The 26,118-nt window shown below is 52.4% G+C and overlaps 1 protein-coding gene across 1 annotated transcript in view; it reads left to right on the forward strand.

Annotated features, from left to right (window-relative positions):
* Positions 1–26,118, forward strand: part of Cmip (c-Maf inducing protein) — a 198,037-nt gene that overhangs the window by 105,843 nt on the left and 66,076 nt on the right. The window contains exons 2-3 of the mRNA XM_051169014.1: positions 15,182–15,307; positions 22,298–22,348. Coding sequence (XP_051024971.1) covers positions 15,182–15,307; positions 22,298–22,348 — 177 coding nt within the window. The remainder of the gene's footprint in view (positions 1–15,181; positions 15,308–22,297; positions 22,349–26,118) is intronic.

The following is a 26,118-nucleotide window of genomic DNA, read 5'->3' on the forward strand; positions in this document are numbered from 1 at the left end:
TTCTTCAGAAGGGGGAAACTGAGGCAAGCCAACAAACTGGCATCACACAGCAGCAGCCAGGGAAGCTGAGGGCTTCCTGGGAGCTCTGTCAGGCCCGCAGCATCGTGAGGGGGTGGGACTGAGTGACCTTCAGCAAACTTCCTCAAACCCCATGCTGTCCTTCCTGACCACCACAGTGCAGGTGTAGGTTCCACACAAGGGACAGTTAAACATCCTCAGGAGAGAGATCGGGCCCCAGAGGAGCCTATGGGTCTCTAGAGCGGTGAGGTCAGCCCCAGAGGGATGGTTCCCCCAAGACTGACTTCATCAGAGTAAACAAGTGAAGCCCTTGGGGCTGCAGCCAGGGCTGGCTACTCATTGTGCCCCACTCACCTGCACACTGACACACTGTCCCACAGCTGTGCTTACTGTCTGACACCCTGACAGACCACAGGCATCTCCATCATGTTATGAGCAGGAACAGGTCTGGTGTCAAATTGTATGATTGGTCCTGTCCGGAGCGTGGGCTTCAGGTCCGACAGGGCTCTGGGCATGAGACAATGCTGGTCTCTCAGGCTAGGTGGGAGGGGAGGTTCTTAGCCACAACTGTTGCTTCAGACACACTGAGGTAGGTTGTACAGGCTGGTCAACTGCTAAGTTGAGAAAGGGCATTTTCCTAGCTAAGCCGGTTTCCCTGTGGTGCCACGCTGAGCGCCAGCGCACAGCATCTCACCTAACCCGTGCCAGTGTCATGTGTGCTGGCATCTGCCGTCAGCCCAGACTGCTGGGAAGACACCCGTCCTCAAGGGGAGTTGAGTTGCGTCTTCAGACTGATAAAACACAACATTATGGCTGGATGTTGCTCAAGACAGTGAGTTGCTCAAGGGCACACAGCCGGGGAGAGGTTAAGCCAGGATTTGAATGTGAGCATGCACGTCCTGTTGTCAGATCCTGACATCTTTTAAATTTTTGTGGCTTTTTCCCCCCATTATATTTAGTTTACTTGTGTGTGTGCGGGCACACATGTGCCACATCACGCATGTGGCAGTCAGAAGGCAAGTTTTAGGGAGTCAGGTTTCTTTTCCCCCTACCGTGCAGATCCCAGGAGTCGGATTCAGGTCATCAGGCCTGGTGGCAGGTGCCTTTGCCTGCTGAGCCGTCTTGTTGCCCTAGAACCACAGGCTCCTACCTCACCTCTGAGGTCTATCTGACCTCATCTGCCTTGTCTTCTCTGCCTGAGGTGATAGGAGAGCTAGAGGGGTGGCTCCTCCTAAAGCTCAGTATGAGTTCTAGCTCCTTCCTTCTCCTCAGACTGCCTTCCTTCCCCATCCTAGAAATGAGAGTTCAGATGAGAACTGAAACATGCTGGTGCCTGCCCGCGATCCCAGCACTCAGGAGGCGGAGGCAAGAGGACCAGGAGTTAAAAGTTACATACGTAGTGAGCCTGAGACCATCCCTGGCTAGGTGAGAACTTGTCTCAGAAAGCAAACGGACAATTTAGGTTTCTGAAACAGGTAATAAGAGTGGCACTGCTGCCCCAACAGGAAGGTCTCTGGGTGGTGGGTGTCATGTGTCACCAGCTGTGAAGGTAAAAGGCTAGGTCTCCAGGTTCTTCTCCCGTATAAGTGGCTTTTAGCGAGTCAGAGTCTGTATCTATCGCTTTGACATCTATGGTAGACCCTGATGGGGAAACTGAGGCACTGAAGGATGGAGCTGCTTCACATCAAACTGCCCCGGGTTGAGGCTGGAACCCAGGAAATCTGGTCCCAGAGGCTTTCATTCCTGCTCTCTGCTTTCCTCCTCCTCCTTCTCCTCCTCCTCCTCCTCCTCCGAGGCCCCTTCTGTGTTGGCATCCCAGCCGCAGCCCTAACTCCATCTCCTCATCGACATTTCTCCTGCGGCGTTTGCTTGCAGCTGGCCAGGTCCTCCCAACAAAGGCCAGACCTGACCAGTGGGGCGAAGGCTATGCTTGTAAAAAGCCTCTAAGTCAGTCAGGTTGGAGGGGTGAGCACCCAGAGGTCTCCTCCACACTTAAGGCCTGCCTGAAAAGCACCTGTTACCTGCACCCGCAGGGACTAAGAGGCACCACGGGGCCTTGTTTATGAACAGAAACGTTCCGAGGCTACTCTCCAGCAAGCATACTCCTTAACATGGCTCCGAGCTACAGGAAGAAGTGTCCCAGGAGGCATCTGCCCCATGCAGAGTGGCCCCACGGGCCCCATGCAGAGTGGCCTCACAGGTCCCATGCAGAGTGCCCCACGGGTCCCCTTCTCCCATGCTGAGCACTGCCCTGTATGGTTTGAGGAGTGCCCGAGAAAGCGGAGTTAGGACAGGTGTGAGTGGGACTTTGATACTGTCCTCGGAACAAGAGTGCCTGACAGCTGGAAGAAGACAGAGCGCGCTGCTGGTGGAGCGGCATTGCCAGGAGGCAGCTCTCCACTGCTTAGGAGCTCCTGACGGTGGCAGTGTGCAGCAAGTGATGCTCCGTTGGCAGCGAGGAAAGAGGCAGAGCTCCTCATCATCTGCTTGGTGATCAGAAGGAAGAGGCGTTTGGATTGGAACTGCTGGCTGCTGTAGCCTGTGACCATGGCCGTCTGATCAGGCAGTGAAAGGGGATTGTTCCTCAGCATTGGGTTACCGTGTTTTGTTTTGTTTTATTTTTTGGTTTTTCGACACAGGGTTTCTCTGTGATAGCCTTGCCTATCTTGAACTCGCTTTGTAGACCAGGCTGGCCTCGAACTTACAGAGATCCGCCTGCCTCTCTGCCTCTTTAGTGCTGGGATTAAAGGTATGCGCCACCACCACCTGGCTGGTTGCCATGTTCTTTTGTCTTCACGTTGAAGGTGGCAGTGTGGGAAAACCTCATGCCTGTATGATTTGCTCCGTAATCCTTCAGGGGCCCTGGGCTGTTCCTCCAGCTATGGACCCTATAGAGCAAAGCAGGTCCTACTCGGATACTCTTTATTCAGCTTAGGGTGATTAGCCACCAGTCTATTTATGTGGCTCCCTGAGCAGCAGTACTGGCCTGCATCTGAGTTCTCAGCCAGCATCCAGTTTTGCTTTTTCAGATTAAATCATGGGGTGAGGAGCCAACTCCGGAGGAGATGAGATGATGGCTCCACTGGTAAATTGTTTGCCCTACAGATGTGAAATCCTGAGTTCAGTCCCAACCAAATGACCCTAATTCTGGGAACCAGCAGGGTCCTGATACTGGGGTAACACATTCAAGGGGGCCATTGTGTGAGTGGCCAGCCAGCAGATGTAGCAGCACAGTGGGTTAGGGAAATGCAGGGAGCCAACAGAGGAGATTGGGGTTCAGCTCATGTGTTGGAGGTCGAGGGGCCTGTATTGTAATGGGATGTGTCCCTGGGGTCACACCAGCTGTGCCCCACTGGACGTACTCAATCAGTATTTGGCAATCCAGCCAACTGCACACGAAGCGAGGGAAGCCAGCTCTCAACTCAGCAAGTGGGGTGACTGATGTCAAGCCAAGTGGGGGGCAGCCTTCGCAAAGCCACCCTTTGCCATCATCAGGAGGGTGCTGGCTAGAGTGGCCTCAGAGGTTCCTGCGGACACCACGAGGCCATGGGTAGTTAAAGCAGAGTCACTGTAGGCCGATGGCATGGTCCTTCCAGAGTCTGTATCTTTGAAATGAGTTTTGTGTTACCCTATGGAGACCTCCCCTAGAGTCACCGTCATGTAATGCTGGAAGTAGTCTTTGAAGATGCATCCTGAGACCTTGGTTCTCTCCTGTCACTCAAGAGGGGTCAGTAGCTGTACACAGGGCCTGCTGGGTCTGGACGCTTGTGGTCTTCAAAGTTCTAGTTCCAGAAAGGTGGTTTCGGAAGGGCAGATAAAGGAAACTGGGAAGTGGAGGATGTGGGATTCGAAGCCCTGGAGACCTAGAATTCTCTGCGTACGCTTTGGCCTCTTGGGATCCATGAGTTGGTTATCAACTATTTGCAAATGTGCGGAGCAAGTCATGTGAGACAACATCCGTGTGTGTGTGTGTGTGTGTGTGTGTGTGTCTTTTTTTTATGTCTTCCATTAGATTGAATAATACCAGTTACCTTGTCTTGATGCTAGGTGGCTGGGACTGGCTAGAGGGGTTTTGTATATGAAAAAGAAACCATGTGACTTGGCACCTGGGCATGCACACAGCCGTGGTTCTAATTGGTACCTCCTTGTGCCCTAGCCACTGAGTAGTTTTGGCATGTCCTCTGCCTAGTACGAGTGTGCTCGGCTGTGTTTCCATAGCACATGCAGGTAGATGGATGAGGCAATTGATCTGAGTCTTGGCCACACAGGTAGACATGGGTCACAGCCATCTCTTCTCAATCGCTGGCCCTGGGTCCCCCTGGGTTACCCCCTTCAAAGTCCTTTTCCTTTCAAGCCGTGACAGACCCTCAATGTGGACACTGTTGTTATCCCTATTTTACCAGGGGACAACATTCAAAGAGTTCAGAGGTCAGGAAGAACTGTCAAAGTGTGTCGTAGAGCTCAGTAGTGTGTACCCCCATTCTAGAACTTTCCTCCAGCCCACTTGGCTTCTTGACATGCCCCAGCATATTTACACATGTCCTGCCATGAGTTTTCTTGGAGGTGATCCCAGGGGCTGTGCAGGAACACCTGACGGTGTGTACACGGGCTCAGTTCCCTCGGCACCCGTCGTCAGTCACCTATCCCGGAAGCCCTGGCTAGAAGCCTACAGCTCGAGGAAAGACCCGCCAGGGACTTCCCATGCACGAAGCACACACGGCTCCCGAGTCCAGCTCGGCTCTGCCAAGAACTGTAGAGAAACATAAGAGTTTATTTGTCTAAGAGTCTACCCTGCTGGCCTCAGCTTCCGGAGAACCGAGCTTTGTAGAGCGAAGGTCCTGTGAGACAAAAGGCCACCCAGGGTCAGACAGAGGGAGGCCCGTGGGACATGAGAAGGGACTGGTGGCGCTTGTGGCCTGGGAGAGCTGACAGCCCCTAGGCCATTTACTGTCCAGGTAGAAGCAGGCATATGGTCTGGTTTCTTGTAGGCAGCATCTCACTGCCTAGACTGACCTTGAACTTCTAGTTGTATTTTCCGCCTCCTGAGAGCTTCATCGCAGCCACTATGCCATGTACCATTTATGTGGTTCTGAGCATGGAACCCAGGGCTCCATGCGGGTTGATTGAGTACCCTGTCACCTGAGCCATCACCTTGGCCCTGTTTCTTTTTATCTCAGCCAGGAAAAGCCCACAAACCATCCTTGTGAATGTCTCTCCTTTTTCAACCTGTTTCTCCCCTTATCCGAATTACATCTTAAGATACTTTGGGATGGACACAGGGATAGCAAGCTCCTCTCTGAGGTCAAAAGGTTATTTTCACAATCTTTTTTTTTTTTTTTTAATTTTATTATGTATACAGTGCTATGCCTGCATGTACACCTGCAGATCAGAAGAAGGTATCAGATCACATTATAGATGGTTGTAAGCCATCATGTGGTTGCTGGGAATTGAACTCAGGACCTCTAGAAGAGCAGTCAGTGCTCTTAACCTCTGAGCCATCTCTCCAGCCCTATTTTCACAATCTTTATATCCCCATGACCTCAACCTCCTGGGAGTTATGAGAATCAGAAGTTTTTTCTTTTTTTTTTTTTTTAAATATGGAACGCTTCACAAATTTGCGTATCATTTCAAAGCCCACCTTTACTACATAATGAGTTCAAGACTAGCCTGGGTTACTTGAGACACTTTTCTTTTTTGTTTGCTTGTTTTTGTTTTTTCGAGACAGGGTTTCTTATTATGGCCCTAGCTGTCTTGGGGCTCACTCTGTAAACCATGCTGGCCTTGAACTCAATAGACCAACCTGCCTCTGACTGGGCATGCACCAGGGTTCCTAGTTAGCTTCCGTGCTATGATAAAACACCACGACCCAGAAGCGCCTTGGGGAGGAAAAGGTTTTATTTCAGCTTACAGCTCTAAGGTCACACTCAGTCAAAGAAGGAAGTCAGGGCAGGTACTTTAAGCAAGAACCCGGAGGTGGGAGCTGAGGCAGAGGCCCTGGAGGGATGCTGCTTACTAGCTTGCTCCCCATGGCTTGCACAGCCTGCTTTCTTATAGAACCCAGGACCACCTGTCCAGGCATGGCACCACCTATGATATGCTAGGTCCTCCCCCACCAATCACTAGTCAAGGAAATGCTCTCTAGCCTTGTCTATAGGCCAGTCTGATGGGAAGTAATTCCCTCACCTTAGATAGCTCTGCGTCAAACTGACAGGAAATGAACCAGCATCCGAAGTTCCTGCCTTCCCCAGCACCTCCTGGTGGAGTCCCTGCCTCTCCTCCCTTTCCCAGGAACTTGAATCCTTCTTTAACCTGCCAGCCCAACTTTGCCTCCACCTCTCACTTCATTCATTTTCTCGCTCACATGTGCCCCAGTCATTGAATGTCTCACCTGCCTTTGCACCGTTATCTCTCTCTGGCCACACCATTCTACAGGGGAGTCCATGGCAACAGGGCTGTGGGCCTTCACACCCATGTGCACAATATAAATGCGCTCTCGCTGTGCGCCAGACATGAGTTTGCCCCCTCGGTCCTCTCATGCCTCGCAGTGGCCTTTCCACCCATCCTCTCATGTCATTCCTGGCTTCCCAGATGGGGAAACTGAAGCTCTGAAAGACTAACTGGTCTAGCCAGGCCCCAGCTTGGGAGAGGCAGAACTAAGGTGGCATGGTGGGTTTTGCGTCTGTTGCCATAACAGTTTGAGCAGATGCAGAAAACAGTAGACAGAGCGTCTGCCATTCAGAATGCTGACTTGTGTTGTAGCAGACACACACACACACACACACACACACACACACACACACACACACACACACACTGAAAAATGCAAAGTAAAAAGACAATTCTGCCATGATGACATGTGTGACCAAAGACTGACTCCTGCCCTGCCATCGGCCTTCCTTGTGCACTACCAGGTGTGGGTAAGCTGTGGACATTGAGGGGTAGTGGAGGGCACAGTGGAAAAATGTTTGTTTGCCCGCTTCCTAGGCTGAACTGAAGGACTGCAGCGCTGATGAGTCCCAGCTCCACCACTCTTGGGGAACCCTGGAGTACCCACACCTCAGCCTGGACTAGAATGTCATTGGTATGTGCCCCCTCCCAATTCTGGCATGCTGAGGAGAGTGAGGGATGTGGCCTAGCCCCTGGAGTCACAGATCTCACATCTGTGTCACCCCAGCATCCCCGTTTGCCCAAGTAGATGAGGAAAGCTCTGAGAGAAAGCCCCGCAGCTCTGGCAGGCCAAGCCATATGGCTTGATTTAAGAATGAGTCTGGGGAACTATCCCCTAAACTGGTCCTCTGGGGAATTTCTTCAGAACTCATGTGATGCTTTCATCCAATTTAGAGTTACCGTCAAGGGCAGTGCTTAAAAGGGACGTTGCTGGAGACAGGGCTGAGCGGCTCCTCAGCACTGCTCAGCAGGACCCAGTGCTGGTGGATGCCACAGAGCTTCATCCGTGTACCCACAGAAGCTCTTGTGCCTGTCAGAGTTCTTGTGCCGGGACAGTCAGCTTATAGGAGAAAGGGCTTGTGTGTTCGGAGACGCCATGTTGCTTTGGGCCTGAGCTGAGGTAGAACCATGTAGGGGCATCTGAGGAAACCTGCTCATCTCATGGTGGCCGGAAAGCAAGGGTCAGGGGGACAAGGGCATACCCCCAGTGACCTCTAGCTTTCTCCTCCTAGGCTCTATTACCAGCATGTAATAGTGTGTAGGTCCTAATAGCCCTGCTATGGAGAAAGGGTTCAAGGTCAAGGTTGCCCCCAGGTTCATGAAAATCCAGAGCAGGGTCCCACATTGCTGTACTGTTGATAGCTCACTTCGCTGTGCTTATTGTATGCCCTGGACCCCGAAAGAACCTTCCTTCCTTTTTCTGAAGAAGAGGTCTCTTGGTGGGCCTCTCCCCAGGGTCCCCTGGGAACAGTGGTGCCTGTAGGCAGTTCACACCCCACCTGCCTGGCTGTGGACTCTGGGTAGAATGGTGCCGCCGACTCGGGAAAGTCTTTTGAGTCATTTATCAACTGTTTCAGTGGCAAAGACACACGGTGGGACAGATGCCAAGTGCCAGACCCCGGGACCAGATTCCCACCCTTCCTGTGCCCGCAGAGAAGACGAGGCTTGGAAGGGGCTGGAAGCCTTGGCGCTGTTACCAGACTCCTTGAGGCATTTGGCCATAAAAGGGGGCAGCTGCCGGGGCTGGCTTCTTGATTAATGAGGCCCCTGCATGCCTCCTCACCATCTCCATGGGACCCTGGGATGACCCTGCCCTTCGGGCCCAGCTGCAGAAGTTTTTTGTTTTTTTGGTTTTTTTTTTAAGTACTAGGGTCCAGCTGTGGCCTAGCCACTGCTGTAAGTATACAGAGACTCCACAGCTGTGTAGCAGTAGGGGGAGGGCCAGACCCCTGAACCCGCTGGCCTTAGCCCCATTTTGCACGATGCACACTTGCGGTTGGCAAGCTCTGCCCGTTACTGAGGGGACGGACTGTCTAGGGTTCTATGTTGGTGGCTGCAAGATTGGATCGTGGTGGGAAAACAGGAAGCTTGTGACCTGTCATCACCACCCTCTCACTCCATTTCCTCAGGGTGACTACAGCTCCCTTGCCATATCATTGCAGTGTGATTGATTGAAGTCAAGCGCTTAGCCGGGGCTAGAGTGGTCACGTGGGGGCTGTGCTTTGTGAGAGTGGGGTTTGTGGGGGTGGCGTGGGGAGGGTGGGGGGTGAATTTAGTGAGGTGGGGCTTTGGGCATAAAGCTTGATAGAGTGGGACGGGATGGGTGGATAGTGTGTGTGTGAGGTAGATTATCTTCCTGGCACCCCACTGGAAGGATAATAGAGCAGAGGCTTTTTACAGTAACGGGAAGATAGGAGGGCAACGCGGCCATCAGTAGGTAGAGTATGTAGGTGGTCCATGTAGTGGGGCATTATTCAGCCACAAACAGGGATAAGGTGGAGCGTTGGCCATGGGTCTGTGTTAGCAGTGTTCTGGTAAGTAGAGCCATACAGGCAGAATGCAATGGGGATTGCAGGGCAGGGGGCAGCAGGTTCCTTATAAGGTGTTGGCTTCTTGGCATCATGGGAGTCCCCTCTATCTCAGCGGGTTCTTGGTTAACTGAACACTATGTGGCTCCTCTCCTTTCTGGTGGAGATGAAAGCCCAATTTTCTATACTGAGCCCCTTGGCAGAGCCGCCATTGAGAACACAGATGCAATACTGTCCTTGACCTTATCAGTGTTGCCTGGCCACCTGCGCTGAAAGGGGCTCTCTGCCATGCCATGTGGCATTGCTCCTGGGGACTTGAGAGAAGCTTCATACAGCCATGCCAGAATGATGGCACCAACGGACCCTGATCTGCAACTTGACCTGTGGCTTCCCCCCCCCCCGCCGCCCCCGGCCCCCCCCCCCCCCCCGGGATGACTCAACTCCACTTATCCTGGATGCAGCGCCCTCAGAGGCTGCCAGAGTGACAGCCAGCCCTCTGCTTACAACTCGGGCCCGGATGCGGCTCCTCCAGCATTTAGCGGCGGCTCCAGTCTGGAGTGGCTGATAGAGGGACTTTCTGGATAGGCTTTTCCTTTTGGGGTGGGGGTGGCCCCCACTCTACTGGGACTTGAGTCTTGAGTCAGCTTGGAGCCTCGTCCTGGGGGCTGAAGGCTCATGAGTCATCTCGCTTCCTCACCATGGAAACCAGCAATAGGCTGGGGTGGCAGAGCTGATCTCTGAAAGACAGGGTGGTGAAGGCTGTCGGATGGTCACCCCGCTCCTGAGCACCCCACTGGATGAGAAGTCTAAGAAAGCAGACAATGTAAACATTAGTTCTGAAAGCCTTGAGGGTGGGGGAGGGAACCCTAGTGAGGGCCCCTCCAGCTACCTGCTCTGTCTCCATTCAGGCCTTGGAGGCTTTTGAGCCAGACTTATCCCAGAATCCCAGAGGGCATTTTCTGGAAAGCAGGAGCCTTCTCACAGTAGCCCAAATTTGTCCCACAGAAGAACACTATCACAGCTCAGAGACTTGTCTCTCCCCCCCCCCCCCATCCTGTGAGAAGGCAGTGTCCCTAATCGACAACTCACTGTGCCCCCAGAGGGCCACCCTCCAAGAACCAGGACCATGGGTGGTGGATGTCTGTGCCCTTAGCACCCAGCATATGCTAACCCAAAATGGTGCTCAGCCCAAACCCTCCAGGGCCAAACCTACCTGGTTAAAATGTGCCTGAGAGTAGCACCCAGCAGGGCCAGCAGTCAAGGCAGTGGGTCCCTCGTCCCTGGCCAGGCCTCCCAGGACTCCTTAATATCTCTCTAATGAGAGTAATTTGGCAACAGTGGAAAACAGGCTCTCACCCTTTGTCCCAGTAATTCCATTTCTGGGAATCCGGCCTAAAGAAATAATCCTAAATATAGGCTAGAAAAACAGGCTTCACAAGGATGTTCACTTCGGAGTTGTTTATCGCTCATGCAAAGCAGAACGGTAGTTCTGTCAACGGCAGAAAGGGCGGGAGCAGAGAGAAGCTCTGTTCATAGCTACAGCACAAGCAAACTCTTTGATTTGGGACTCGGTGGGCAAAGGCGGCAAGCTTGTGAGTGATCCCTGAGTGTAAGGAGAGAACTGACTTCTGCAAATCGATTGCCACATATAAACCGTGCGTGTGTGTGTCTGTGTGTCTGTGTGCACACGCATGTGCGTGCACGCACACGCATGGGTTTACATACATACATGCATACACAATAGATAAATTAAAAAAAACAACACAAATTACATTTACAAATAATCATGAAAGAAGGGCAGTGGTGGCACATGCCTTTAATCCCAGCACTTGGGAGGCAGAGGCAGGCGGATGTCTGAGTTCGAGGCCAGCCTGGTCTTACAGAATGAGTTCAGAGTGAAACACTGTCTTGAAAAACATAAAAACAATAGTCAGGAGAGCCTGAGAGATGACTCAGTGGGTAAGAGGCCTTGTTTCACAAGCGTAAGGACCTGAGTTTAAATGCCCAGCGCCCACGGGCAAGCCAGGCATGGCAACACGCACCTGTGACCCCAGTGTCTCTGAAGAGACACAGTGGAGCCCTGTGGCACAGTAGCAAAATCAGTCTAAACAAAAGGAGGCCAGCTGTGACCTGTCTCAGGGGGGTAAGCAGGACGTGATACTGTATCGCAGTACACCTGATGGCGTCTGGCCTCTGTATACCTGCACACGTACAGGGCATACATACACAGATGCAGAATTACATACACACGGTAAAAATTAAAAGAAAAAATATATTGGACTGTTACCGCACGCTGCGCAGGTGTGGGTATCTGAGTCTGGGGATTGAACATGCTAATCAAGCATCCTGGCCCTTTTACATTTTATTTTGTAGCCATCTCACCTGCCTAGGCTGGCCTTGAACTCAACCCGATAGTCCTGACAAGTCTTGAGTTTGTCACCTTCTTGGCCTCAGCCTTCAGGGTTTATGAGCCTGAACCTTCAGGCTCGGTTCCTGAGTGATCTTGATTTAATTTTATCCACACGCTTCGATTCTGTCCCTCACCTTCCCACGCTGCATTTGTTAGTCAAGTGTGAGTTGTCACTTACATATAGTGACATCCCTCCCATTAGTGTGCCAATCCAGGAGGTGCTCCGGGATGGTACCAACCGGAGCAGCAGCCCTTTGGGGTGAGCTGGTCCCAGGCACCCCAGCAAGTACGTCCTGCCTTCCATTAGGCCCCGCCCACCCCTGCAGGCTGAAGCTTCCTTTCTGACTCAGTACAGACCGGGAGTGTGATAACCACACATCTGATTCCATCCCTGGGGTTTTGTGGATTCCAGGCCACCCTGCGACATTGCCCTATGGGCTTGATGCTAGGAAAACCTGTGATCTCTTAGTTGTGCCCAAGAGCTGCGTTTCCCGGTTTCCCTTGGTGGTGAAAGACCCAGTTCACCTCTTGCCTGCTGTTGACTACTGTGTCATCATTGCTGTGGGTAGCATAGTCTCAGTGGTGTGACACACCTGCTCCTACATGTCCTGTTTACATTGCAAACCTCGAATTTCCTGTCCCAGTGAGGACCCCCCCCCCCCCCAGGCAGAGTAGCTTTACATAGAGTGACCACAGAGAAACCTTTGGATGTAGAGGGAAGTTGTGAAGATGAAAACTGCATCCCTTGAGGAGCGCTGCACTACCCATCCTTAGTGTTCTACACTAGTGTGCGAGTGTGGCCCTGACTCGGGGACCCAATACTTCTGTGTTACTATTGTGGTCCAGGCCCTGCTCAGTCATTCTAGTTTTCACCCAGTGGCCCTTTTGTGTCCCTAGATTCCTTAGTAGAGTCTCTCATCTGGTTCTCCCTAAGCCCTTTTGTGCTGGGACACTTGCTTAGGTATTCCTTGTCCTCAGTGAGTGCTGGCCACCACTTGGCTTTGGACTCACAGACTTGCCAGTTAGCCCAGGCTAGCCTCACATTCTCATTCCTCTTGCGCCCACCTTCCGAATGCTGGAATGACTGGTGAGCCTTACCATGCCCAGCTTGGGCAGACATCTTGAGGAACACTCTTCACTTGGGGTTTGGGGAACAGGACACTGGAGATAAAGTATAGTCATTTTATTGATCTCTTGAGTACGTTCCAGATGGTGAACTGAGTAGGCCCTTGGCAAATTAGATCCCCTAGAATATTCTCTGAACTTCTGTGTATTAAATTACCACCAGGGGTGCCAGGCTCAGAGAGGTGCAGTAACAGTCTTACTGACACACAGTAAGGAACTCAAACATGGGTCTTAATGGCTCTGAAGCCTGCTTTGGGCCAAGTGCTGAGTCAGAGAGTGGGAAAGCGATCAATCTGGTTTTAAAAAACGTGTGCTTTATTTATACCCAGCCTTTTCCCAGTAAGCCTTGTGTACAGCTTCAGCTCCGAGCAGCTTTTGGACAGCCTGGCCAGGTCCTAGAATGGAGGTTGCTACAGAGGTGGTCTATACAGGTGGACACTGGCTGTGTCTATCTGGAGGAGCTGTTGCCACAGCTTGGCCGGAGATCTCCCTGGAGGCTTTTGCAGACCAAAGCCTGTAGGCTTTCTGCTGCTTGGAGCCTGGGTGGTCCAGTTCCTTCGTGATCCTGCTTTGTCACGGTGGTGGGGTCTCCTGTGGTGATTTAGTTTCTGGCTCTTCATCTTTGAGGCACAGCGTTGCAGCCCCTCTCCTTCAGCATCTTTGGGTACTTAGAGCTTTGGGCCAACTAGTCTTTTGAAAAGGGAAGGGCTGAATTGGTGCCGTTGCTCCCTAAACAAGACCCTTTCCTTAATAAGAAGGACCACCTCCTCAGGTGCATTGTGTGAGCTGGCCACATTTGTTAAAACTGACAGTCATCCTGAGGATGACTGAGCAGTACGACAGTGGCTCAAGACCCTGTTGTCCACAGCAGACAGCTGAGAGATGGACTGTCATCAGTAAACACAGTAAATATTTGAAATGAAGTGCCTACCCAGCCAGGGGGCAAGACTGAACTGTGCTCCTATCCAGACACTGGGCTCTGTCACTGGGCAAACACCAAGGGAGACGGGGTGACTCTGAGTGTGCAGTTCAGGAAGAGTGCTTACTCCACAAACTCGACAAGACGCACTGTGGTCTGCAGATCTTGCTGAAGAGCAGTACACTGGCAAGAAGGGCTTGGGGCCAGCCACCTCCTGCCACCACTGTCCCCCTGCCTCTGTTCTTGGTGGTTTCATGAGATGTTGCTAGGTTTTCCTGCAGCACCTTGCTCTTGGGGAGGATATGGTCCCTAGACCCCAGGTGGACCTATAAGCTCTCCTAGAACTGCTCCCTGCTATCTAAGCTGTGCCCACCCCTCTCCCCTCAGCCCTCTCGCTGTTCCTTCCCACAGGCCTTTGCCTTAGCCTTGAGTTTATGCAGTGGCCCCTGTTCACTGCCCTGTCACCATGTTCCATTTTGATTACCCCAGTCAATGCTTGCTCCCCCTCCCACACCCTTAGCTTACTCATTTGGGTGTTTTGTTTGTTGTCTGTCCACCCCACTGGACTCCAGTTTTATGCAATACCCAGAGTAGCCCCCAGCATATACTAGAAGCTCAGTGGATATCTGTTAAGCCAACCTAAGTTGGTCAGTCACTTTTTTTTTTTTTTTTTTTTTAGATTTATTTATTATGTATACAGTGCGCATTAGATCACATTACAGCCTCCATGTGGTTGCTGGGGATTGAACTCAGGACCCCTGGAAGAGCAGACAGTGCTCTTATCCACTGAGCCATCTCTCCAGCCCCGGTCAGTCACTTTTCTTGAGGTTGATGGCCGCCCACACTAGGGAAGCTGAGGCAGTTTAGCCATGTGCTCGCTCTATCTCCATTATGTGTCAGTTGGAAAGGAAGACATGGTCAGAGGCTGAAATGTCTGTGGTAAAATACTTGCTGGGCCATGGACTTTAAATTGCACCCTCCTGTTTCGGCATAGCACAGTGGATATGTTCATTCGGTCTTAACTATGAGAAGGTCACAGACCTCTGTGTTCCACGGATGGCCCTGGCACCTCCTCCCTAAAGTCATTGTGAAATTCCACTCATGGAGGTCCCACAGCATTGTATGCACACGAAGGGGTCTGTGGGAAGTGGCTGGAGTGTTGAAGACCCTGGCAGGGCCTGTGTACACAAAGGGGTCTGTGGGAGGTTGCCTGATGGCCCGTGTGTTCCCCTGATAAGTCTCTGAGACAGGGGGACTCTTTTAGAGAGCAGTGTGGATAGCTTTAGGCTTCTCTTGCCTTCTCCCAACACTGACCTGTGGTTGCCTTGCTCATGTTGTATTCTTCAATGCATACTGTTGAACCATGTGGTGGACCTGGTGCTGAGGAAAGACAGCATGCACTCTGTGGGCTTTGGGGGTGAGGAAGCAGGATGGGTCAGAAGGCCTGTCAGTAGGCTGCTGTGGAGTGTGACCCCCATGGGCATGGAGCCCCTAGGATCCTTTGGGGGGTGGTGCTGAGATTCAAGCTCTGCCCTGCGCTGGACCCTATGGTCACCAGAGGATGACCCCTCATTTTGCACCCTAGGTGTGGAATGCATTTCCTCCACAGTTCCTCCCCATAGTGGGATGCTGCCAGCCAAGAACTCTGGTTCCAGGCAGGTGCGTTTCTGTGCCCTTGCTGTCTGCTCACCAGCTCTTGTAACCTGGCTGTGTGCTTCTCTCTCTTTGCTACAGCCGTCTGGGTACATGGAAAACTCGGTCTCCTACAGCGCCATTGAAGACGTTCAGCCACTGTCCTGGGAGAATGCCCCGAAGTACTGTTTACAGCTCACCATCCCTGGAGGGACTGTCCTGCTGCAGGTGAGATGAGTCAACATGAACAAGCAGTTTTCCTTCCTTCATCCTTTTCCTCCTTCCTCACCTGCGCCCTCTATAGACATAGACATTAGCCTTTGTCAACTCAGAACATCGTGAGGGTGTAAAAGGCTCTCAGGAGGGCAGGAGGAGGGCCGTGCATGCTGCCCACTGCCTAGGAGCCAGAGAAATGAATTCTCTAGCTTCTGTTTTGCAAATGGGGAAACTGAGGCCCACGGGCCAGTTGTCAGGGCTCAGAAGTTGTGAGGAGTGCCTTGTTGTGAAATCTTCTTTTTGCTGGACTTAAGGGGAGGATGTGCCCTGTGTGTTTTTCCGTATAGTTTAGTTGTTGGTTTTTGTTTTTTTGTTTTTTTTTTTTTGTTTTGTTTTTGTTTTTTTTGGCAAACAATGGAAATACTGGCTCCGTGTGTCTGTGAGGACATCGATTGGAAATGACACAAACATCATTCAGACAGGAATTGGTTATGCTGTTAAGATTGCTGACATGTCCAGGAGACAACTGCAGAGAACAGGGTCAAATGATGGATGATACCATCACTACTTAGGCTCTGCTCCTCCCTCTGTGGTGGCACCACAATGAGGCACATTTGTCAATGTGGGGTGGGAAAGGAGTATGGCCACCCTAAGGGACCGCTTCATATTTCTGATTCTTTTAAAAGGAAGAGCCTCTTTCCTTCCCCCTTTGAACTTGATGGAAGACTCCGGTGGCCCTGCTGCTAGTCCCTTGGGGCTCTACTCTGCTCTGGCTCCCCTGCTCACTTTTGACCATAGCAGGAGAGGGAAGGCATCCCCAGAAAGGAGAAGTAGCAGCTAGAAGCCCAGTTGCCACTGCAGTGTGAGGGACACTGTGTGACACATCGCTGTCCTTACTGTCTTCTCTTGGAGGACACCAAAAGCCATGCATGCCATAGCCCATCTTCGAGCTCAGCCACCGTGCTCTGCCCACTGTGACTACCTCGCCCCCCAATACTTATCATGTCCCTTCAGGCCAGCAGAACCCCCCCCAAGTTCCTTCTTTGTCTTCTTGTCCTTAATGAGGGGACATACTCAGCCTCTGCTGCGCCTCCTTTAGCCTCGCTGCCTCCCATCTCTTCCTCTTGCCCAGCCGGTGATGGCAGTACGGGGTCTATGCAAGGCTGGGCGATGCCAGGCCTGTGGGGAGGCGTCGGCTGACCCCACGATCCCCAATAGCCAAGACAAGGAGGACCGTGAAGAGCAGCAGGGCAGCCTTCTGGAATGCCTTCACTGCTGATTTACACAGCTTCAAGCCTGCTCCTCGCCGGGCCCTATGGCCCCATCCTCATCCTCATCCTCATTTTCAGCCTCTGGGGAGACCCAGCCATAAACACATGATTACTGAAATTGCAACTCAGACATGTCCCTGAGGACTGGGAAGGAGGGGGAAGGGGAGGGTAACTCACTCGGCCTCGGGAGATAGCTGGGCCCCAGGGATCCATTGGTTTGGGGGTACAGGTGGATGGGTAAGAGGGTGCCCTGGAGGGGGCACATCTAGTATGAGTGTGGGGAGCGGGCTCTCTGCTGCAGCTGGGAGTAAGGTTGATTTGTGTGGCCATGTCTAGACGATATAGTCTTGTCAGCCCCAGACTATATATATACTGAAGGCATTAGGGAGCCATAGACAGCTCTTAAAGGACAGAGGGGACACTAGAAAACAGATTTGGGGCTGAGGGGCAGAAGGCTGGATATGTGGGAAATAGCCAGGGGTCCCTGTTTTCTCTGTTGATTGTGGTCCCCTCTCATTAGCAGGGAGGGCCTTTCGTTTCTGGAGCTAGAGAGGGTAGCCTTACCCCCCTCCCCCCCGAAAGGCTAGAGCATCACCTTGGGTCAGAGGAGCAAGGCATGCCGGCCAGCTCTGGGCATGTCCCTTTAACCTGCCCAGGGCCCTGGCTGGTGGCAGTGATGACTCTCCCAGGCTGCAGTGGGCTAAGTGACGTGTCAGAGCTCCCCCTGCGGGCTGGCAAACCAGGCTGCCCCAGCGTCCTCCACGCTTTCCGCCCCTGCTTGGTGGCTGCTGAGCCAGAGGCAGGAGCAGCAGAGGAGGAGAGGAGAAAGGAAGAGAAAAAAGACGGAGGAGAGGAGGCTGCAGCAGCTACTGCTGCAATCCGGAGCCCATCTCAGGGAAGCGGCACAGTCTCCCTTCAGAGAGCTAGGTGGGTGCAGCCCTGCCCCTGCCCACCCTTTGGGTCTCTCTCCTGCTCCCACCTCCTGTCAGGCCAAGGGAAGCACATTAGGTTGGCTGCCTGGCTCTGCCTCCTCTCTAGACTCCATAATTGTGCATGGCTTCTCTGTTCCCCAGGGAGATGGCAGAGCTGCTGGTTGGGGCCTCTGCTCGGCATTCTGGTCCTCACGCTGTTGTGTGACAGATGTCAGGGCCATGGCTTTATCTTCTTAATTCTTGAATGACATACCGTGTCACCAAGAGCAGCCTCTGTGCCTGGTGACAGATCTTCCTTGCCCCAGGGTGGGAAGGGACCTGGAAAGCAGCCAGGTAGGCTGAAGGGTCACCGCTCAGGATCATAGCCCAGTGGAAGCTCCGAGGGCCTGTGCTGCAGAATGACAGAAGCCCTGGATGGAGTGTTTTGAGCCAAATGTGGGCACTGCCGACATCAGCCCCTGCGGCGACGTGAGCTTGGCTTTAATTGATGCTATTGATTGGAAACTGCTCTTTCTTGGTGCTGAGCCACACCGGGTGCCAAGGGCTCGGCTCTATCCGCGTTGTCTAGCCCTCTGTGTCCAACCTCTCATCCTCCCTGTCTGCCTCTGTGTCTGTCTTTCTGTCTTGCTATCTCTCCTCTACCACCACCACCACCACCACCACCACCACCACACTTGCTTGCCTTCTGTTTCCTTCTCTTCCTCGCTCCCTCCTCTAACGTCTTCCCAGTCTTAAAGCATCTCTCTCATCCTCTCTCTCACCCTCCTGGACTCCTCCTCTGATCCCAGTGTCCTCCTGGTTCCCATTCTGTCTTTTTTCCATCGGTAGCCTATCTTCCTGAAAGTCTAGCCCCCCTGGGACCTGACCCGGGGGCTTCCATTCCAGGAAGACTGGATGAACCTTCCCACAGGTGTAATCCTCCTGCAGGTGTAGTGCCCAGCATGGGGGCCAGGCAGTGCTCCTGCCCGCTTCGTGATTTCAGGGTGAGCTCCCTAAACACGTTAGAGGCTCCAGCCAACAGCAGAGACCTGCTAGTCATGTTTCTCCCTTCCCACTCCATTGTCCGCTCCATTGTGACGAGGCCAGCTTGTGAGCACCTACACACACTGTGTATGTCCTATTTGGGGCCACCTTGCCGGTGGGCATCTGGTGAAGTGCTAAGCCCTGCGGAGCCATGTGGTACTCATATCCTTGAGGCAGACAGTCCACCCTTAAGGAAGAACAGACAGAGCCCAGGGTGGCTGGAATAAGGAAGGAAAGTGGGTTCTCCCTCCCGAAAGTGCACCCCCACTTCTCATTTCTGGCCTCCAAAGCTCCATGGGAGATGGACAACTGTTTACCCTACACACAAGTAGCTGGCAGGGACAGGAAGGGTTCCCTCTTTACTGGAACTGAGAGGGAGAGAGGGAGAAAGAACGAACATTCCCGGCCGTTCTTTGCTGTTTTTCCTGGACACTGGGCAGGAAGCTGAACTTGGGAACAGTCCCTGTAGGCTCCGGGCTGTTTTTCTCACCTCTCAGACAATGCAACAATGAGCTAGAACTTGGCAGCAGTCTGCTGAGGAAGTTGGGCCGGCTTGCCTGGGGCCAGCCCTGTGAGAAGGTTATCACCAGGCACAGGCAGAGAGCCACCAGAAGCCAGCCTGGGGCCATGGGGGCAAGGCAGGCTGCGGACTCCCTCTGGGGCTCCAGGGGATTCTAACCCCGCTCACCCTCAAGGTGTTCACTGTGCCTGGTGTTCCCTGGGACCTGTGTTCTCTTGGCTGCTACCCTGGCTGCAAGGGAACTTTCATGGGTAGACAGACTGTCCCTTCAGGCTGCAGCTCGGCCAGGACAACTTGCCATCTGTCGGGAGCCACCTGGGGAGGCCTGTGTTGGCATTCAAGAGTGTCACCTGGCATCCTCTGCTGCAGGAAACATCACCTTTGTCACACACTGCCTGGCCCACCCTGCTTTCCATGCTGACCTAAGAGGCGCTAAGCAGCTCCAGAGCCACAGCTGGGTACACTGCTTGTCTGCTCCATAGCTGGTACTGGGGCAAACAGGCTAAGGGAGAGTTGGACCTGTGGTGTGATCCAAGTCGGCTGGACTAGCCCACTGTCCTCGGCAGTGGCAAGAAGCTTCAGGGGCTACTTTCTTCACCTGTGACTGTACCACAGTACTTGTCTCCTGGAGTCACATAGTCGAAGCCTGGTACACAAGTGTTCAGGGTCCTACCACCCTGCTGCTTTTGGAGACTCAACAAAAGCATGGTGATGAAGAGGGTGCTAGGGCTGGAAGGGTTTTTTTTTTTTGAAATTCCATAGGATGGGTGAATCAGTTCTAAGATTTACCTCCCTTCCTCCCTCCCACCTTCCTTCCCTCCCTCTTTCTTTCCTATGCCTGTGCATCCATCCAGCTGGGAGCAAACCTGTCCACTTAGCCATTTTTCTGTCAACATAACCTACCCCATCCATCCATCCATCCATCTACCTCCACCCCTACCCTTCCGTCCAGCCACCCACTTATCCATCTGTCTACTTACCTACTCTTGTATCAGTCTACACACACACACACACACACACACACACACACACACCCCTACTTGTCCACACATTTGCCTATCCATCCATCCATCTGCATGTACACTCACCCACTGCACCTATCCATCCTTCCATCCATGTAGCACTTAACCATCTAACCACTTACCCCTCCATCTCCATGCATCTATGTCCCCATTTACCTACCCATCCGTGTATTCATCCGTCTGCCCACTTACCCTCTATCCAATTGATCACGTATCTACATATTTATTCATCTATCCACACACCCATCTATTTGCCCTCATCCATCTACCTACTTAGCCATCTATCCGCCTACCCATATACCCACTCAACCATCTACCTGCCCATCCATCTGTCCATCCTCTGCTTACTCCCCCCTGCACCCATCCCATGCCTCCCTGCCCTGTGCGCATGAACACACTGAGTTCTCCCTCATTTATTCAACACACCAGCCAGTCTTCCATTGCTCTGGGCTTTACAAACACAGTGATGGTTATATCATACGTAGTTTACAGCCTCAGAGAGCCACAGCCTGTAGGAAGGAGGACAGCTCAACACAACAGAATGATGGATGTTATGTGAGCTGAGGCAGGGGAAGCCAGCCTCGAGAGTCATCCTGGAGAAGTGGCATTCTGGGTGCGACCAGGGTGGCTAGGAGTTGCGCAGGCACTGGAGGGAGCAGGCGAAGGTGGAGAGTTCTCGGTGCAGTGTCAGGCCATGTTAGAGTCACACAGATGGGTGAGGAGGCAAGCCTGGATCCGCTGCACCAAGGAAGCAGCCCCAGTCCTGTGTAGCTCAAAGCAGCAAAGGCTTCCTACCAGTTCACACTGCTCGGTTCCTGAGGCTGCTAGGCCTCTGTTCTGGAGCACACATCATCTGAGATATTTCTGCTGCTACAGCATGGTTGTGGACAGGGCTAAGTCAAGCGCTGACTCTTAAAAAGGAAAGCTTCTGCCCACAAGTGAAGGGTCCCTTTCTTGTCACATCAGCTCATGTTCACTCGTCAAGTCACCAGGCTATGCGTGCTTGTACTTTGTGTTGGAAGGAAGGGAGCTGGAAACAAAGCTCTGGACAACACGGGGACATCTAGGTGCCAGGTCCCTATCAGGAAGGTGGCAGTGGAGCCCACACTATGCTAGGCTTGACTCTCATCCCAAGATCAGTTGGATCTCCTGTAGTTGCCTGCTAGGAGGCTGTGGCCAGGGTTCTGCTCCTGAGGCCCAGGAGAGAGTCTGTCTCCTCTCTCGGATTTTAGATGTTTGGATGTCTAGGGTGTATATGTTTTTGGAGGCCCCCTTCCCGTCATCCCTCCCCAGCATTGTGAAACGTTAAGAGCATAGACTAGGTTGTGGACCAGGGCTGTGCTGGACGTGGCCCATCGTGCTTTACTCTTGCCCATGAGAGCTCTGAGTCTCCTCGACAGAGCTAACTGTATAGATTATTTTACACCAGAGACTCCAACGCATCCGTAGCTGGAGCTGTTTGACTCTGGAGAGCCTTTGTTGAACATCTGCAAGATATTTGCACCATCCCACTGTTGCACACCCGATGGCTCATTTGTCATGTGACCAGATACAGGGTCAGTGCTGACCAGTGCTGGAGTGTGGGTGAGCCACAGACCATCGGGGATGCTTCTCTTCACGGGCTTCTGAAGGCCTGTGTGGTTGGGTAACTGCCTCACAGCTAGGCTAGGATCAAGGCGAGGACTTGAGCCTGGGTCTTTCCGAGGCTGAGCTATGGTAGATATAGGCAAAGGGTTGGAAGTCTATTGTGGGGAGTGTTTAGAGAACCCCAGAGTCACCAGTCCACTCGGCTCTATCACCTTCGGTCAATTCCCACCATTCATCCAAGGTCTTTCAGTATGCGTAATCACAGGGGACATGCTTCAGCCAGCAGAGTGGGAAACTCTTGTACCCAGCAAAACTATCCCATACCGGCGGCCATGTCTTCTGCTGGTTTTGCTCTTAAGACTCAGTGCATACCTTTAATCCCAGCTCTCGGGAGGCAGAGGCAGGTGGATCGCTGTGAGTTCGAGGCCAACCTGGTCTACAAAGTTGGTCTAGGACAGCCAAGGCTACACAGAGAAACCTTGTCTTGAAAAACCAAAAAAAAAAGTCAGTGCATAATTTTTTTAGGAGGCAAGCCAGGAGCTCAGGGCAGAAGACAAGAGGTTAGGGGCTTGTGTGAAGGCCAGTAAGATGGTCTGAAATATTCCAGAAAATGATGACCTGCCATTCTCCTATTCTTGTCGTTACAGGCCGCCAACAGCTACCTGCGAGACCAGTGGTTCCATTCTCTGCAGTGGAAGGTAAGTCAGGCCCTTGCTGCTGGTTTGCAGTGGTTACTTGGGGCTTAGAGGGTAACAGCTGAGAGCCAGAGAGGGCACAGGTCCTGGGACCTGGTTCTGTTGTGTTCAGTGGCCCAGGGGATGGAATCTGGTCACAAGGCTGGTTTATTCTTTCTTTTCTCCCTAGTGCCAAGTCTGAGTTAAGCTTACATCATTAGAGTGTGACTGCATTTATTGAGCTCCTACTGTATACTGGCTGCTAGGTCAGACTCCTGTCCATTTCCTCTGTGACACTCATTCCTGTCTGTGCCAGGCCTAGTCTGGGAATGGTGAGGCTCAGTCTGTAGCTCAGCCTCTGGCTACAAGGGCTAAGGAGGGTTTAAGGGTAGTGACTCACCTTTTGAGGTGGATGTTCCCCCCACCCCCACCCGTACTCCAGGCCATGCTTAAAAAGTTTTAAGAGGTAAACTGAGACAGAGGTGTGAAAATGGAACTTGAAGCTGGGCACAGTGGCACAAGCCTATGCTTCTAGCACTTAGGAGTATGAGGCAGGAGGGTTGCCACCAGTTTAAGGCTTACAAGGAAGCAAAATTTCTAGGGACTTCGGTAGAAAGATGATTTCGGAGTTCTAGGCTAGGATAATATGTGGGATTCACAAAATGAGTGCAGAGCTGGGGAAAGGGCGGGAACCTTGGGTTCCCAGCGGTTCTGATCTCAATTCTGAGGGCATCTGGTATCTTCATGATGATTAAATTCAGTGAAAACTCTTTAAAAGCACTTGGGAAAACTAAGCCAGAGGTGTCAGAGGATGGCGATGACCTTGCCAGGATGTAGGTTGTGACCTTCACTCCCACCACAGGAGCTTGTGTGAGATGTTACTGAACTCCCCCAGGGCCACTTGTGCCACCCCCCCCCCACCCCGGTGATGTGGGTATGCAGCCACCAGGTGGCAGTGGTCTCTCGCTCCAGCAACTTGATTTAGTCTTGGCACTCATTAAGTTTGGTGAGAGTTAAGACCGGCTACCCTACCCATCCTTGCAAAAATGACAGTCATACGATGTTTGGTTTGGGGGGGGGGTGCTTCCAACTAGCAATGTCAGCTGGAAGTCCTGGGTTCGAACCCTTACTTTTTCTTGTCCCGATCCAGACAGATCTGGATGTTTATTCATTAAAAGTCTGCAATGTGTCAGACCCGGCTTGGATACTTCCGCTTTACTGTCCGTTTAGTGAGTATGGGAACTAGAGCTGAGAGAGGCCCAGCGGCTTGGGTTGCCCATAGCTGTGTAGCAACATGAGTCTAGACTCACGGGTCTGTCCTGACTCCTCACGGCCTAACCGGCAGAGATTTGGACTCATCCGCCCATTCTGTGTCTAACCATTTCTCTGTTTCTCTTGAGACAGCCACTCTTTGGAATGAGTGGTGACGGCTGGTTTTCTGAGACAGGGTGTCACTTGTTGCCCTGGCTATTTTGGAACTAGCTCTGTAGACCAGGCTGGCCTTGAACTTGCAGAGATCCCTGCCTCTGCCTCCCAAGTGCTGGGATTAAAGGCGTGCACCGCCGCCGCCACCAGCACCACCGCTGGGCTTAGACAACCGTTCCTACTCTTTATAGGTGAAGGCAACCTTTACTTGTTTCTTTTTTTTTTTCTTCTGTTTTTAATAAGAAAACAAAAAACAAAACAAACAAACAAAAACCCAACAATAGAATGTCAGTATTTAGGACATTTAGCATTCCCACAACCACGGTTTGAATCTGTGAATTTTTTTGCATGTGGCCTACAACAGAAAATATATATAGCATATGCTCTTTTTGTAGTGTGATGCATGCCTCTTGGATAATGTGTCTCCTGGGTTACCTTGCTTGGACTTGCCCAGGGCAAAACTGGGTCTTATAAAGGACTTAGCTCTGTCCACAGCCTGTGACCCTCAGAATGGCAGCACACCTCTGCCAAGGGAGGTGACAGAGTCCACTTCAGGCTGTCCCCGAGGAACACAGCAGGGTGTCTGACTGACGCCCCTAGTAGAATTCTTGTCATTTTTAAAGGTCAGGGAATTTCTGCTGGGCTTTCCTCGTGTGCCCCCTGCTGCCATCATGGAAGTCTTGGTTCCCTCACCACAGTTTTCTCTGCCTGAATAGATTCTCTTGAGCCAGCAGTTGCTCTGAGGAGACCTGAGGCTGGCATAGTAAGGCCATGTACCCTAAGTCCTTTCTCACAGTCCCTGGAAAGAGCTCTGCTCTTGCCCTCAGTAGCCGTGGTCAGGGGAGTCTAGAGATGCTCAGGGTCTTATGACAGGATGGAGGGAAGACCAGCACCTCATGTACTAGAAGCGGGATGGGAAAGAGTTGTTCTGCCTTACCCGAATTCCCAGGAGCCCAGCCTGCAGTCCCAAGGGCTCCCTGGGGAGGCCGTCTGTTTGGTTTAGGCAGTAGGCCCTTGAGGCCAATTCCCTTGGGTGGGGAACATAAACAGTCATACCAAGTTAATGAGGCCTCAGTTCTGACTCAGATGCTCCTCTTTGCTCCTGCCCAGGCCCTCAGAGGCCAGGGTCTGCAGAGATAGCCTACATGCATGCGCATGAGGCTTCGAGGGCTCAGGCCATTCTGTGTCTAGGAAGACAGGCCCTTCTGTATGTGAAAGGCTATGAGGTACAAGTCTGAGAGCATAGATTCTACTGTGTGTACAGAGCTGTGAGGAGACAGGCCCATCCATGTGTAAAGGCTGTGAGGAGACAGACCTGTTGTGCAACCCTATGAGGTGACGGGCCTGTTATGTTGTCTAAGGCCATAAGAGGAAAGGCATAATGCATGCTCAAGGCCAAGAAGAGCAAATATATGTTACTATGGAGGGACAGGCCCATCGTACACACTAGGCTATGTGTGTAACACGGCTATGAGGGGGCAGCCTAAGTTGAGTGACACTGTGCCAGGTTGCGATGGCATGCCATGTGCTTACAAAACTGTGAGAACTTGGTCTGTTTTTCTCTCTGGGCTCTGAAGTGTGAGGGAAAAGCCTGCCTAGACACTTTGAAGAGTAGCTACGGCTGATAGTGAGCCCCAAGCCAGGTACGGGGCTTTGCCCTACACAACTGGGACTCTGCAGCTCAGCCATTGCTTCCTGGTGCAGTTTGGAGGCTGCACAGAAGTCGTAAAACCCACAGATGATTGTATTCTCAAGGGAAACTGGGTCAGTAAAAACACAACAGGCCTAGGGCTCAGGGGAGAGGCCGAGGTGACAGGGGACAGGCTGAGGTGGCAGGGGACAGGCAGGGTGTGTGACAGAAGGCTGGCCAGCCATGAGTGCCTTTGCATATGCCTGACCACAGCTGACTGCTTCTCCCCAGCTGGCTTTTCCAAGTTCCTGGAAGGTGTAGCCCCACAGGCACCCCCGTTCAGACCTCTGTCCCTCCTCTGTACTTTGCAGGAGGATGAAAAAAGAAAGAGACCTATAATGTATAAAGGAGCATTGTATTCATGTGTTGGCGGTGGAGAGGGACTTGACCCCCCAGTTTTCCTCGCTGTGAAATGGGGTGGCAGTAGCACTTCACCCACTGGGTCTTTGTGAAGATCATAGAATTATTGTTTGTGAGGGAAGTGGAGCGGGTCCAGGTAGGAGCCACTGTTCCTGCCACACACTCTCCAGTCCTCTTCCGGCCTGAGCCATACGTCCCGGCAGACCAGTGCACCCACAGGAAGACTTCCTGCCAGTGTTGGCCGTACGGTGTCTCCCAGGCTCATGAGTACCTTATGTCTGTGTTTCATACACATCTTGAATCTCAGGATAGTTGTTCG

Source organism: Acomys russatus, chromosome 26, assembly GCF_903995435.1.
Source record: "Acomys russatus chromosome 26, mAcoRus1.1, whole genome shotgun sequence".
Classification (NCBI taxonomy): Eukaryota; Metazoa; Chordata; class Mammalia; order Rodentia; family Muridae; genus Acomys; species Acomys russatus.